The sequence below is a fragment of the Primulina eburnea genome, chromosome 10, assembly GCF_022965805.1.
Source record: "Primulina eburnea isolate SZY01 chromosome 10, ASM2296580v1, whole genome shotgun sequence".
Taxonomy (NCBI): Eukaryota; Viridiplantae; Streptophyta; class Magnoliopsida; order Lamiales; family Gesneriaceae; genus Primulina; species Primulina eburnea.
The window spans coordinates 27,605,034-27,617,077 of NC_133110.1; the positions used below are offsets into that span (position 1 = coordinate 27,605,034).

At 41.1% G+C, this 12,044-nt stretch overlaps 3 protein-coding genes across 3 annotated transcripts; 1 reads left to right on the top strand and 2 right to left on the bottom strand.

Annotated features, from left to right (window-relative positions):
* The first annotated feature begins 1,830 nt into the window (after nucleotides 1-1,830).
* Nucleotides 1,831-6,632, top strand: LOC140802832 (uncharacterized). The gene is made up of 3 exons (XM_073158450.1): nucleotides 1,831-2,337; nucleotides 2,500-2,889; nucleotides 6,621-6,632. The coding sequence occupies exons 1-3, from the start codon at nucleotides 1,831-1,833 to the stop codon at nucleotides 6,630-6,632; spliced, it is 909 nt and encodes a 302-aa protein (XP_073014551.1).
* A 6-nt stretch (nucleotides 6,633-6,638) lies between these two features.
* On the bottom strand, nucleotides 6,639-7,373 carry LOC140802833 (uncharacterized). Its single transcript, XM_073158452.1, has one exon. The coding sequence runs from the start codon at nucleotides 7,371-7,373 to the stop codon at nucleotides 6,639-6,641; it is 735 nt and encodes a 244-aa protein (XP_073014553.1).
* A 151-nt stretch (nucleotides 7,374-7,524) lies between these two features.
* On the bottom strand, nucleotides 7,525-10,749 carry LOC140802834 (uncharacterized). The gene has a single exon (XM_073158453.1). The coding sequence runs from the start codon at nucleotides 10,747-10,749 to the stop codon at nucleotides 7,525-7,527; it is 3,225 nt and encodes a 1,074-aa protein (XP_073014554.1).
* Between the last annotated feature and the right edge of the window lie 1,295 nt (nucleotides 10,750-12,044).

Below are 12,044 nucleotides of genomic sequence, written 5' to 3' on the forward strand. Positions count from 1 at the left end.
GAGCATATGCGCCCCCAAAGCCGCGGACATGCGCGACCCATACAGAGTTCAGCGCATATGCGCCACTCAAGCGCGCATATGCGCGAGTGACACATTCCAGCACCAGAAGCACCCGCGCATATGCACGCGGCGCGTACAGTCAGAATAAATAAGAGTTTCGCGTCGATTTTAGGGGTTCCGAATTATTTTACACATAGCCGTAATTCCACTCGAGAGAAGGAGATTAAAAGTCAGAGCACGGAGCACGGGACGCGAAGAACGGAGAGAGAAGACGTTGAATCCGGACACGGAGATGCACTTTCATCTCTCGCCAACTCGTTCTTAATTCGGTTTCTTACTTTTACGTTTTTAATGATTACAAACAAGTTTTGTATTGATTTAAATTCGAGTATGAACTAATTTTATATTCTAGAGACTGATGTAGTCTTGGTTGAACCTATGTTAGTGACATTTTGAATTTTCATGAATTAATTCGTCGTGTTTACTTGTGATTTCTTGTGATTAATGCTTTTGGATTACTGGCCATAATTCGATTGATCAAATAATTAAGATCTAACACTCGAGAGAGGGGATTGAAATTAGGACAGAAGAAATCACATCGTTAGATATTTATAACGTGCAAAAGACGTATAACTCTGACAAATCCATACGAGGACCTTGGTTGCATTTATTACGTGTTGCTTGATTTTGAATAGACATATTAAAATCGGTAATAGGTAATACAGTTCTATTTATCACTCGACAGAGGGAATAGAAAAATTTCGAGTTCTTGGTTAGTAAATACGATGCAATTAATAACATGTTAGTTAATTTTGATTTAGCATAGGGGAAGCCAGACGAAATCATATCTCTAGATTTATTTCCTCAGTGAATTTTCTACTGCGTGCTAGAATTACAGGAATTGTTATTTTATTTGAATTTATTATAAACCAACTATTCTGATTTGTCTAAATAAAGTCGAGCTATGTCAATTATGGTACTTAATATACAGTTTTAAATATTTGCTCTTCGTGGGATCGATATCTGTACTCAAACTAGTACTAAAACTTGACACCGTACACTTGCGGTGGTGAATACATGCAACAAGTTTTTGGCGCCGTTGCCGGGGAGTAAACTATTTAATTGCATATTGATATCATTACTAATTAGTCTTTACTTTAATTTAGACTTTATTTCATTGTATTTATTTATTTTGTTAATTCGTAATCTTCTCTGTTTTGCAGTGCATGCGAAAATATCAAAATCCCGACTTGCTGATTTTTGATCCGGAAATCTAAAGAACTGCCAGGAGTCGAAATTAAAGCAAGGAGAGACGAAATTAAAGCAATGGCTGAAAACAAAGATAATCAGAATGAGCTCCCTAGAGAGGTGCCAATCCGGGAACATTTCCGCCCAGTCATTAACGCTCACTACTCTGGAATAGCTCGTGGAACTATTGCTGCTAATAATTTCGAGCTGAAGCCCGCACTCATCAACATGGTTCAACAGAACCAATTTGGAGGAGCAGCCACCGCAGATCCCCATCTTCACCTCAGAACTTTTCTGGAGATCACGGATACGGTAAAATTAACGGTGTTTCTGACGAAATTATTCGATTGCGCCTGTTTTCGTTTTCTCTTAAGGATCATGCTAGGAGCTGGCTCCAATCTCTACCGCTGGGAAGTGTTACTACTTGGGCAGATTTGGTTACGAAGTTTCTGTCAAAGTACTTCCCTCCTGCTAAATCTGCTCAGCTGAAAATAGATATCACCAACTTCAGGCAGAGAGAATTTGAACTGTTATATGAGGATTGAGAGCGATACAAGGAATTACTCGGGAAGTGCCCGAATCATGGCTATGCAGATTGAGTTATTTTACAATGGTTTAGATGGGCCAACTAGAGGGAATGTGGATGCAGCCGCCGGAGGTACTATTTTTTCTAAAACACCTGATGAGGCCTATGATTTGCTTGAACAGATGACCATCAACAGTTATCAGTGGCCGAGTGAAAGATCTGGATCAAGGAAACCTGCTGGAGTGTATTCTGTAGACCCAATCACATCACTTACTGCACAGGTTTCGGCATTGACCGCACAGATTGCAGCGATGAACAAGTCAGGCCAATCTACGTCTGATGTAGCATTGGTGACTGCTGAGGAAGAGCCAGTTGTGGAGGAAGCTCAGTACATCAACAATCGCGGCTTTGGAGGTTATCGAGGTAATCCTCCCCCTAATACTTATCATCCAGGTTTGAGAAATCACGAGAATTTCTCTTATGCGAACAACAAGAACGTGTTGAATCCTCCACCGGGGTTCAATACACAAAAAAAGGAAGGAAAGCCATCTTTTGAAGATCTGGTTGGTACATTTGTGACTGAGTCTGGGAAGAGGATGACGAGAACTGAGTCTCGTATTGATAATATGGAGACACACATGGGCAATATGGGTGCCACGATGAAGTCCTTGGAAACACAGATTGGGCAACTAGCCAATGCTTTAAAAGACCATAATTGAGGACAGTTTCCCAGCAATACCGAGGTGAATCCTAGGGAACAGTGCAAGGCTGTCACACTTAGGAGTGGCAAGGAAGTCGGAATTCCAGAGCCTGCTGAAGAAAGTGTAGAGGTTACAGTTGAGGAAGATGAAGGAAAGAGCGAAAGTGTTGGAGAAGAGAAAGTAGAGGAACCTGAGAAAGTACTTAAACCGCAGCCCTTACCAAAGGTGAATCTTCCATACCCACAGAGGTTCAAGAAGAAAGGACTAGATGATCAGTTTGCGAAGTTCCTGGAAATTTTCAAGAAAATACACATCAACATCCCATTTGCCGATGCATTGGAGCAAATGCCCAATTATGCTAAGTTCATCAAGGATGTGATGTCCAAAAAGAGGAAACTTCAAGAGTTTGAGACCGTAAAGCTGACCGAAGAGTGCAGTGCAATACTCCAAAGGAAATTACCACAAAAACTCAAAGATCCAGGGAGTTTTACTACTCCTTGTGTTATTGGTGGTTCTAGAGTAAATGTAATGCCCGAGAATTTAATTACTGTAATCTGAGATTAATCTGAAATGATTTATTGAATTAATTGAGATAATTATAGACGGAACGGATCGGACTAGAACACATGAGAAAGGTGTAAATTGTGTGTGCAAAGAAGTGTGAGGGCGCACATGCGTGTTAAGGTGCGCGAGTCATGCGCGAGCATGGCGGCGCGCATATGCGCGACTTGACGGCGCACATATGCGCGTAGCGTCCAGAACCATGGGCGCATATGCGCGGAAAAGTGTGGTGCATATGCGCGAGAAGACATGCAGCAGCCGGGCAGAACTACCGGCGCATATGCGCGCTGCATGCAGATTGTCAAATTGCCACTTGGTTCAGCAATGCAACGTGTGTGTATATATATATGTATATAGAAGACAAATAAATCCCTCAGAATCAAGAAACGAGGAACGAGATTTCCTTTGGAAATTCGTAAACCTCCTTCGGCTTTAAGTTAAGATTTTGGTCGATCTACTTGTTCAAATTTAAATCCGAGTACGGCACCGAGTTCCTAGCGACGACAGCTACGACTGGACGTAAGTTTTATTACGTTTAGACAAGATTTAAATTTATGATGTTGTCAGAGTCGAATATGAATCAGATATGATGTTTCTGCTACCGTAGATATTATAGAATTGAAGTCAGATTAAAGAACAGACCGTTTCTGTAATTGTTATGATTTTTGAAAGATATTGACTGAGATCCTATATTAGAATTGTGTTACTATTCAGAGTATGAATTATGTTGACACAGATTATGAGTTCCAGTATTATATTTGTGATGTTCAGATTGACGGGGTTATTCAGATTGTATTGTTATGTCGTCGAAACATCAGTTGAGTTAGATTGATCAGATTCAGATATGATTTCGATTAGATTGTGATATTATTGATGTGGATCAGATTGTATCTTATTCAGACATTGATCAGATTGTATACTGAATTGAGTATTGATCAGAACAGATTGTATATTGAATTATTCACTGATACAGCGTATTCGATATTGTCATTTCAGATTCGAGATGGACAGATTTGAATACAGGACTTCGTCTTCATCAGACGGGGACGACAAAGGTATAATTCATGTGATATACGGGAAGACATAACTCAAATAAGATCCTATTTGAGTTTCCCAACAAAATCACATACTAGATTATTGTTATATTCTGGTATGAATATGCTTTGTTTATATGCTGATATGTTTATGCTTTGTTTAAAGATTAATATTCATTGCATTTAAGATAGGAAAGTCTTGACAGATCAGTGAGACTTCTAGACGTTCGGTGATATCACAGCTTAGGGGAAGATTCACTCTCCTATTGTAGATGTGGATACAGATCAGACCGAAGTCTAGGAATAAGACATACCGTCACCCCGATTAGAGAGTAGGTGACAGATCGTCTTATTCACCCCGGGATCCCTAGAGTTATAGTTGAGTCGAGTCTAGACATGATTTAACTAGAACTGCATGTGTTTAGAGATGTGGTTTCATAGACTATGAAACCCAGGTTTATTGCTTTCAGTATGATAGCATGTTTATATGAATTGATTTGAATTGCATGTTTATCTGATTTGAGCTGCATGCTTATTTTGATTTGATTTCATAGATTCTGAAATCTATTATGTTTAATTTTATTCATGATAGTACGTTTCATGATTTACTTTGTATATATATACATGCTTACCATGTTTTATACTGGGATTTATTCTCACCGGAGTTATCCGGCTGTTGTCTTGTTTTGTATGTGTGCATGACAGTGCATGACAACAGGTGGGGCAAGATCGGGGTCGAAAAGATGACGAGAGAAGACGAGTTTAGCGTGGTGATTCCGGACTTATTGTAGAGTTGGTTTAATACTTGAAATTTAGTATTTGAACCTTAGACTAGTTTGAACTAGAAGCATGTTGTACAAGACTTGTATTATTATACTGATTTGTATAATAGATAGATGCCATTACCTTCCGCACTTTATTTTAAAAAGAAAAATTTTTAGACCCTGTTTTATCTTAATTGATAATTAAATCCCAAAGATGATTAATAAGAAAGATCAGCGTCCGGGTCCCCACAACAGGTGGTATCAGAGCTGATAGTTCCTTTAGCGATAGATATTTTAGAGATAGATCCTTTAGATTGAGATAGTAAGAACTGATAGATCTTTTAGACTGACTTAGATTGAGATAGAAGAGATGAGCGGGGTAGATTGAATTTTCTTTCCTTGCATGTGATTGCTAGCATGAGAATGATTATAATGTGGATTTACATTATGTGTGCTAGCATGAGATTGATTATAATGTTGATTGACATTGTGATGCTAGCATGAGATTATGTGTTACTGCTTTAAGATACATGTTTACCTGATTAATTGATTTAGATTGGTATTATGTATCATTAAGTATGAATCAGATCTGATTCCTGATCAGCTGTAAGATGATCAAAGAAAGATTAGAACAGACTGGTTGTACTGGGTTACTAATGGTTTTGGTAATCACATATAGCTCCCCGAAGGATTCCTGAAAAAGGTAGTACTTCGCATGAGCAGACAGATAGATCAGAATCTCAGATAGATGTGTCAGAGACTCCGATGGAAACGAAGTTGAGAGAATTTCAGTTACTTCAGCCAGCGATTCTGAGTGGTATCGAGACATCAGAAGATTGTCAAAACTGGTTGGATGACATAGAAATACTAGTTGATTTACTTGATTGTTCAGATGAACAGAGAGTTAAATTGGTAATTTATCAGTTACGAGAGGCTGCCAGAAATTGGTGGATTACGATCAGAGGCATCTTAGAACTACGTGGTACTGTGATCACGTGGGAAGTCTTCAAAGCTGAATTCTATCAAAGATTTTTCTCGGTTTCATACCGGGAGGACAAAAGAGCATAATTTGAGAATTTGAGACAAGGCCAACAGAATGTTGAGGAATATGTTGCGAAATTCTCTATGCTACTGTGTTTTGCTCCTCATTTGGCTGGGAATGACGAAGCTGTAGTGAATCAGTTCGTCGGAGGATTGAATTCGGAAATAGTTGCGTTGATGAACATGCAGCAACCTTATCATTTTGCTGATGCCTTGAGTAATGCAAAGAGGGCGGAGGCAAGTTTTATTAGACAATTGGGAAGATTGAGCGTGAAACAATCCCAGACACAACAATCCCCTCTCCGATTTGATCGTGGCAGCACGAGTGGAAAGCAAGAGTTGCTAAAAGCTCAAAAGAAACCGTTCAAGAAATTAGGAAGTGGTTCCTCTAGTTCCAGTGGTTCCAGCCCGAACTATACTGGAGTCTATTGCGATAGGTGTGGAGGGAGACATTCCACCGAGCAATGCCAGGGAGTGACTGGTAGTTGCCATATTTGTAGACAGCCGGGACACTTTGCTAGAGTCTGTCCCCAGAGAGGCTTCCGAAAAGGTTAGGGAGCAGAGTCATTGGTGGTAATGACAGAAGAACAGATTCAGAACACGTCATAGGTACTATTCTTTTATGATTATATTGCAAATGTATTGATACGTACTAATGCATTTTTATGAGTATCTATGATTGATTAGCATGGAGATATGCTGTACCTATTGGGTTTGTTATACTGTAGTATTTTTTTTTTGACAGCAAAACTTGTAATTTAATTCAAACCAAATCCAGATCCTTGATTACAAGTTTAACTAACCAAAGCGGAAACTCTCCACAAAGCCACACAAAAGGTGAGGGAGAGGAAATAGCAAAAGAGGCTAACGAATGTGCAACACCATTTGCGGTGCGCAATACATGTTCTAATTTTAAATGGCCATGGGTAGCCAATAACTTTCTGGTCTTTGTTGCAAAGTCCCCCGTGTATCCAAAATCCTCTGTTGGAGAAGTGACTGCTTGCACTGCCATCAGAGAATCTGATGTAATCTGGTTAATCCTTAGATGATGAGTCGTGGTAATTTGGAAGCCTTCCTCAATAGCAATAATTTCCGCAGCAACCACCGAAGGAGGTTTAGTAATTTTCTTCCCGAAAGCAAGCAAAGGCTGGCCCTCGTGATCTCGCACAACACCACCGATCGCATATTGATTGGAATTAACATTATAAGCTGCATCGACGTCCAAACGCAAGTGGTTGATCGGCGGTGCTATCCATTGATTCGGTGAAGATGAGTGAGCTCTACTAGCTGATGAATTTAACAAAGATAATCGCGCCTCTTGGAAACCGCACAGCATGGTCTCACACCATTCCACATTAATCCCCTTCTTCTTTGCATCATTGTTATGAACTACTCGAAGTCTCTCCCTCCAGACTGCATAAGCTCTTGTAGCAAAGAATTCAAAATCCTTCCTGGTTAGTTTGCTCTCCATCCATAATACAATATCAAAAACCTCCATCATCCGAACTGTCTTAAGGAGTGGCCAGTAGCTGGTTTCTTTCCAGCAACTTTTAATAGCTGGGCATGAGAACAAAGCGTGGCCGGTTGAGTCAAGCGCAAAGTGGCACAATGGGCATGCTCCGGTGGTGGGAACATGATGTAGCAGTAGATTACCTGAAGTAGGGGATAATATTATGTAAAGCCTTCCACAAGAAAATCCGAACCTTGGGTGGTATTGAGAGAGACCACAAAAGTTGCCACCAGCTTTTTAAATGCACATCCGAACTATTCCTAGGTGGATCATAGAGACCAATTGCCGATTTGTATCCGTCTCTCACCGAATATTTACCCTTTTGATCGAAAACCCAATATCTAGAATCCTCTTGTGCCGAAGCCTGTAAATTGATGGATAATATTGCCGATGCAACATGGGGGTAGAAGAGCTCTTTTACCAGCTGATCGTTCCATTCTCCATTCCTAATAAGATTGCTCACCGAGGGAAAATTTTGGGAATTAGGTGTGGTACCTTGAATTGCTCCTATCCCTGGGACCCATCGGTCAGAAAAGGTTGCAATTTTTTGACCATTTCCTATTTTCCAGTACAGCCCTTTCTCCAGCAGAGGCCTACTCCATAAAAGTGATCTCCATATATACGAAGGGTTGCTTCCAAGGGAGGCTTTCATGATGTCTTGATGTTTAAAATATCTAGCTTTTAGTACCCTTGCAACCAGTGACTCAGGATTAATAATGATTCGCCATATTTGTTTTGCTAGAAGAGCCTTGTTAAAAGTCTCGAGATTACGAAATCCCATCCCTCCCATACACTTTGGCTGACACAGGACCTTCCAAGGTTTCCAATGCATCCCCCTCTTATCTTCATCTCCACCCCACCAGAAGTTAGAGCACTCTTTTTCTATCTCTTTGCATATAGATTTTGGTATGCGGAAGCAAGACATTGCATAGGTTGGGATTGACTGGATCACAGATTTTATCAATGTCTCTTTTCCACCACTTGAGAACGTCTTTCTCCCCCATCCTTTCATGTGTTTGACCACCCTTTCCACCAGAAATCTGAACTGGAGAGTCTTATTTCTAGCCGAGAAAACTGGCAAGCCCAGATACACCTCGTGACCCTGTACCACCGGGATTGCTAGCATGGTTTTAATATCATCCATGACACTGGAGTTGGTGTTTGGGCTAAAGGAAAGCGAGGATTTTTCAAAATTAATAAGTTGCCCTGAAGCTTTCTCATATGAGATCAAGCAATTCCGAACCCCTGCACAGCTTTCTTTAGTTGCTTGGAAGAACATAAGACTGTCATCTGCAAAGAAGAGGTGAGTAATCGATGGGCAAGAAGAAGCAATTCGAACCCCTTTAATAAGATTTCGAGCTTCATAAGATAGGATCGCCGAGGACAACCCATGAGCACATAAAACAAATAAATAAGGGGATAGCGGGTCACCCTGTCTTAGTCCTCTTTGTGGCGAGATACTGCCGGCAACCTCACCATTCACACAAAAAGAGTATTTAACAGACCGGACACAGCGCATAACTTTCTCCACCCAAATAGATGAGAAACCCAGTTGAATCATAATACCCTCCAAAAAGATCCACTCCACGCGATCATAGGCCTTGCTCATGTCAAGTTTTAAAGATGCATAGCCTTTTTTTCCTGTTTTTCTGCTTCGAATCCAGTGAAGAGACTCAAAACCCAAGATAATATTGTCTGATATGAGGCGATCTTGTATGAAAGCACTCTGAAACTCATTAACAGTTTGCTTTAGGATCGGACTTAACCTGTTCGTGAGTGCACGAGCAACAATCTTGTAGCAAACATTACACAGACTAATAGGTCGAAAATCCTTCATACACATGGGGGATTTTATTTTCGGGATCAGAGTAACTATGGTTTCATTCCATTCATCAAGAGAGCTCCCATCATTTAAAATCTTTGAAACAGCCTCTATTACCTCTTCTCCTACTATGTCCCAGAACTTCTGAAAGAAAAGAACAGACATACCATCGCTTCCCGGAGCTTTATCAGGGTGCATGTCAAATAAAGCTTTTTTGATATCTGTTGCTGTGAAAGGAGCACACAATATAGAATTCATGTGATCATCAATCTTTGGCTCAACACAATCCGTAATTAATCGCTTGTCTTCCTCAGTCGAGTTATTTGATGCAAATATTTCGGTGAAGTAGCTTTGGATAATCTCAAACATCTGGCTTTTCTTGGTACACCAGTCTCCATGTGAAGAAACCAGCCCATGGATAAAGTTCCTATCCCTTCGAATTGAAGCACAAGCATGGAAGTATTTTGAGTTCCTATCCCCATGTGCCAACCAATTAACTCGGCTCCGCTGTTTCCAATACATCTCTTCTTTGGTTGCAAGGTTCTCAACCTCCTTTTCTAGGCAGCCTATTTGATACACATTATGCTCCCATCGTGCTTGGGTTTTCAAGTATTCCAGATTCTTCCTTTTGATTTTCAGCTGCCGAGGGAGGCTTTTAAATCTGTTTTCAGCCCATTGGTAAAGGGTTGTCTTACACCTCATGATACGATCTGTTAAGGGAATGGAAGAATCAGATTTTAGCCAGCCTTTTTCAACCATTTCTTTACAATCCGGCTCTGTCACCCAATGAGATTCGAATCGGATAACATGACCCCGTTTCGCCTGGTGTTCCTGCATCTTGCCAAAAGCCAGTAGGATTGGTCTATGGTCCGAATGAAAAAACTCTAGAGATTGAGCTCGAGCCACTGGATACATGAGCCTCCACTCAAGAGTTGCAGTGTACCGGTCTAGCCTCTCAAATATAATATTACTCAAAGATCGACGGTTAACCCATGTAAAGAGATCGCCTCCCCCATGAAGATCCTGTAAATGACAGTCATCAAGTGCATCCCGAAATGCTCTGGTCTGAGTAGGATTACGTGTATTACCCCCATGTTTTTCACTATCATAGCAAACTTCGTTGAAGTCGCCTCCGACTAGCCAAGGCAATCCTTTTAATTCCGGCAATCTGCTTAAGCGACGTAAGAGGTCCCACGATTCATGTCTATGTTGTGTTTCCGGATGACCGTAGAATCCGGTAAATCTCCATCGATTTTCCTCGTGTTGTACCACACAATCAATATGTCCTAATGTGTATGAATGTACCTTGACAGCAAATGGTTCCTTCCATAGAAGTATCAAGCCCCCACTTCGACCCACACAATTAACCACAAATATTCCCGAGAAACCCAGCACATCCTTCCACCATCTAACATTTAGGTCCCTCAATTTCGTTTCACATAAGAAAAGGAGGGTTGGGCTCTTTTCTGCGACAAGTCGCTTTAGTTCTCGGAACGCTCGTTGGTTCCCAAGCCCTCGAGCGTTCCAACTTATACAACTCATTGATCTCGGCGGGGCTGCTTAGCAGCCGCCGCCGTTAGCTCCACCATAGTGTCGTCAGAGAAATCTGCATGCTTTCGTTTCTTTATAGGGCTATTACATACGCTACTCTTCAATAGTTTTTGATTGCCCAGTTCCGATCCATGGAGGGTTGTATCATTCAACGTCTGATTACCTTTCCCCCGAGCTCTCCTTCTCCATTTACGGTCTACCTTCTCCTCTAGCTGCCTTATTCCAGCATCACCATGCGAGTTATCGGAGTTTTCGGACATAACAGTATGCACTTCCTTCGGAGCCAAAGTATCACGGGGAGTATTAGAGGCATTTCCTTCATTCCCTTTGTATACTGTTATTGGAGATGTTTCTACATTAGCAGTATTGTTCCTTGTTGAACTCCCTGATGGAGAGCTTTCACGACTACTGTAGGATTTATTGGGAGAAGTATATTTATTTTTCTCCCTACCACTTGGATTGTTAGCTCTCATCCAACTTCCAAACATATATTTTCCTTGGTCCCCCAGAGGCATTTCACATTCACGACACGAGTGTCCAAGGTAACCGCAGCTATAACAAAAATCCGGCAGACGCTCATAAACTAGAGGAGCAATGATGCGCTCGTCCTTCCCCGGGACAGAAACACAGATAAACTTTTTTAAAGGTTTTGTGACATCTATCCGAACTCGAAATCGTGCAAAACTGCCCATAGAGAGACCATTTTCCCGTGCATCTGTCTCTTCCACTGTTCCAATCTGCTTCCCCACTTTTTCGAGAGTCTCTTTATTCATCAGAGCAAGTGGGAGATTATAGCATTGGAGCCAAAAGGATATCTCATCAAAGTTTAGATTTCTAGGGTTTTGCATGCCACTAGGTTCACGAAAAATTACCAAGTTACGAAAGATATTCCAAGGTCCTCCCTTTAGTGCCCTATTTCTATCTTGAGTAGATTTAAAATCGAGCAAAAAGAGATTATCACCCAACGAACCAACCTCAACCTGTCGAGTAGCCTGCAAAATACGCGGCATCTGTGTTTTGAAAACCTCCCTGTTAATAGGTTTTGTGGCGAAAACTTTGGCCACCAAACAATTTTTGATTTGTTTCTCGCCATGCAATAGATCTGAGTCGGCTAGGGTTAACGTATCCTCGTTTTCAATCCTTGTTGAGCGCTGAAAATCTGTAACCAATCGCTTCACTTCGTCAGATCCATATTGTGAATAGATTTAATGTTTGTGGGGCTTTACCACACAGATCAGAGTGGAAGATGATTGGGGGAATTCAGAACCTACACGAAGGTAGGAAGA